Source organism: Pyxicephalus adspersus, chromosome 1, assembly GCF_032062135.1.
Source record: "Pyxicephalus adspersus chromosome 1, UCB_Pads_2.0, whole genome shotgun sequence".
Lineage (NCBI taxonomy): Eukaryota > Metazoa > Chordata > Amphibia > Anura > Pyxicephalidae > Pyxicephalus > Pyxicephalus adspersus.
Genome location: NC_092858.1, coordinates 1598263 through 1601539, shown reverse-complemented (window position 1 = coordinate 1601539; position 3277 = coordinate 1598263). Strand labels below are relative to the sequence as shown.

The window sequence follows — 3277 nt, the reverse complement described above, 5'->3', positions numbered from 1 at the left end:
TTTGGAGGGGCTGCCCCCCTTCATACCCCATAATTGCCCCTGATTTGGAGGGGCTGCCCCCCTTCATACCCCATAATTGCCCCTGATTTGGAGGGCTGTCCCTCTGTCCTTTCCACTAGTTATAAAATCTGTAATTTAATTATTACAAAGTGGGAATAAACTTTCATTTAGCTCTGAATGATTCATTCTCTAGTTTTAGTGAATATGAAGATGTGGCTGTGGTGAAACTTGTTGCCTCTTGTCGGTTCATTGATCATTTTTTAGGGTTCACAGAATATGGGCGTGGCCGATGGGTTGCATTCCGCCTTTATCATAGGGGTGCCCCCAGCCCTGAGATCTCTGCTACTTCCTCATTCTTTCTGATGATCCCTATCCTGAGGGCTGCAGATCCGGTTCCTCTGACATTCACTTCTTTCTATTTTCACCATGAAGTTTCCTCCTTGCTGTGTGTTCTGCACACCTGGTGTGTTATGGCAGCGCGGTCACCTGGGCAAACAATGTGTATGAGCTGAGCTCTGAGACATTAGGAGGACATTGGATTCATGGAGAGCCAATGAGAAGTCATTGTACTGCACACAAATTATACATTCCATAACTTTTTGTGATTATTGGAGTCCCATCACTTGTATAGGTTACGTCATTCTTCTACTATTCCATACCGGTCACTCATATGATCAGTGGGGAAGAATCTTTTATTTCCCATCAGAGGTATAGAAATCTTCTCAGCATGGACCCAGCAACCTTCTAATAGCTCCTTCACATCGGACTTTGCTAGGAGAGCAGCGGGAATTTCTTGTGTCTTTAACCCTACAATCCTCGGGAGATGTTCCTCAGGGGTGTGGTCAATCAATTAGATCCGCCTGTCAAATGAGACTTTCCTAGGTACCCGCAGAGCAGAGGAAGACTCTTCCGAGCTTCCTCTCTTCATGGACCCAGCAACCTTCAGGAGATGAAGAGGTGTGATCGGTCTTTGTCCTTCTGTCTAACACAGTCATATGGGACTTTCCCAGGTGATAAAGCCGGGGAAGACTCTTCTCTTCCTTCAGAGCAGCAAGAATTTGTCTTGCCTTGACCCAACAATCTTCAGTAGCTGTTCCTCAGGGGTGTGGTCAGTCTATTAGGCCCACCTGTCCAGCATAGCCACATGAAACTTTCCTAAGAACTTATCAGATCTACAGGAATCCCTCCCAGCAAGGACTAGACAAGCTTTAGGAGATGTTCCTCAGGGGTGTGGTCAGTCTTTTAGGTCCTCCTGTCTAGCACAGCCCTATGAGACTTTCCTAGGTACCAGCAGAGCAGGGGAAGACTCATCAGACCTATAGGAATCCCTCCCAGCAAGAACTGGACAACCCTCAGGAGATGTTCCTCAGGGGTGTGGTCAATATTTTAGATCCGCCTGTCACATGAGACTTTCCTAGGTACCAGCAGAGCAGGGGAAGACTCATCAGACCTACAGGAATCCCTCCCAGCAAGAACTGGACAACCCTCAGGAGATGTTCCTCAGGGGTGTGGTCAATATTTTAGATCCGCCTGTCACATGAGACTTTCCTAGGTACCCGCAGAGCAGGGGAAGACTCATCAGATCCACAGGAATCCCTCCCAGCAAGGACAACCCTCAGTAGATGTTCCTCAGGGGTGTGCTCAGCCTTTTAGGTCCTCCTGTCCAGCACAGTCACAGGGGGAACTCTCTACTAACAAAAATAGATCTTGGCCTTTGATGGGTTGATGAGGGACAGCTGGGAGTTATGAGTCCCCCCTACACGTCCGTCCATATTGGGATCTCTCTTGCAGTCCTTATTAATGGAATTCTATTGAGTACAAAGAGACCTTAAATAAAAGCTTATTCATATACAAAAATTAAAAACAAACTTTCCTGCCACCCAATGTCGCATTGATAAAGAGAAATCCACCCACAAAGTTGTCTGATCCCTGATTGTGACCTCCTGATCCCATTCTGTGCTCCCCATTGGTCGTAATGTCAGCACTGTGCACTGTATGTGATGAGAAGGTCCGGGGAGAAGCCATAGACGGGAGACCGGGAGATTCCGATATGTGAGGGAAGATTCCTCTTTATTGGAGCAGCGTTATATCTCATGGGCCGAGAAGGAAATACTCGATACATCTTTTATATAAATTCCTATTTTAGGAATAAAATTGCTTTAGAGGACCCCCCTCCCCCACATTCTGCCCATTGGCATGCTGCTACAGAATTCGGGATTCCTCGGAGTGATGCCAACCATGGTGCAGAATATAAAATATTAGGTCCGATCTATTGAATCCATCCATGGGATTCCATCTCTCTGCCTGATCCACACAAACACTCTGCAGAGGGCTCGGGGGCCACCTAAAGATCCCGGGGCCGCACCTATGGATATGTGAATGTTGGTGGTTCCAACCCTATCCCTAACTGTACCCCGGCAGCACCCAGCTGTCATTGGGACCAGGGGCCGGGCATTGCAGGGATAGTCTCCATAATTTGCATTTTCTTTTCTTTTCAGATAATAAACTTTTAGAAAAATCCGTATTTCTGAAGGATCTGACGGAAAAAATCCAAACCGAGCCGCTCAACCATGCAGCAAGGTGAGTGCCCGGAGCTCTGCATTCTGATACCCCATGGAGGAGAGAGATGCCCCCAGTGGGCAGGAACATGAATGGGGGCAAAGTTACCCCATGTGGGACATGCAAAGGTAGGTGGTGTCACCCACAGTGAACAAGGACCCTTAGAGTTGGGAGGAGGCAATCCTATGGTGGACAAAAAGGTAGAGCGGGCCCCTACATGGTGGGTGTAAACAAATGTGGATGGGGACACCCTTAGGGAGCAGAGCTGGGGATTATGGAACCGGGGTTGGGCCATATTCCAGATAAATGAGAAGTAACTGGCAGGACGAGCCAGACAGTTGAAATCTTTTCTGATTCTGGCTGTTGACGTATTGGAGTTCTGGTAGTTTCATGGACAGGTAGTAGAGCTGGATGGGAGCCTTCACTGACATGTCCTGAACTCTTCCTGATTTCTGTATTGCAGGTCTCCATCAAGTGCGTCTCACAGTCCCGGGCCGAGTGACCTTCACGCAATACAGAAGGAAATTGCTGACCTCAAGGCTTCCAATGGAGAGGTTTGTGCTACAAATGGGAACTTCCTGTAATGAGAGGAGTGAAATATTTAATGGGTACAGCAGGGGTACAGAGCCAGGCACCCAGCACAGGGATGGTGGGGACCCCTCATAATGGGTACAGCAGGGTTACAGACCTAGGAACCCAGCACAGGGAGGTGGTGGGG

General features: G+C 48.2%; 1 protein-coding gene across 3 annotated transcripts in view; it reads left to right on the top strand.

Annotated features, from left to right (window-relative positions):
- The window catches only part of ATG16L2 (autophagy related 16 like 2), a 30436-nt gene that overhangs the window by 8361 nt on the left and 18798 nt on the right, over nt 1–3277 (top strand). For all 3 annotated transcript variants that reach the window (XM_072400154.1, XM_072400145.1, XM_072400162.1), the window contains exons 2-3: nt 2499–2580; nt 3023–3113. In XM_072400154.1, coding sequence (XP_072256255.1) covers nt 2499–2580; nt 3023–3113 — 173 coding nt within the window. The remainder of the gene's footprint in view (nt 1–2498; nt 2581–3022; nt 3114–3277) is intronic.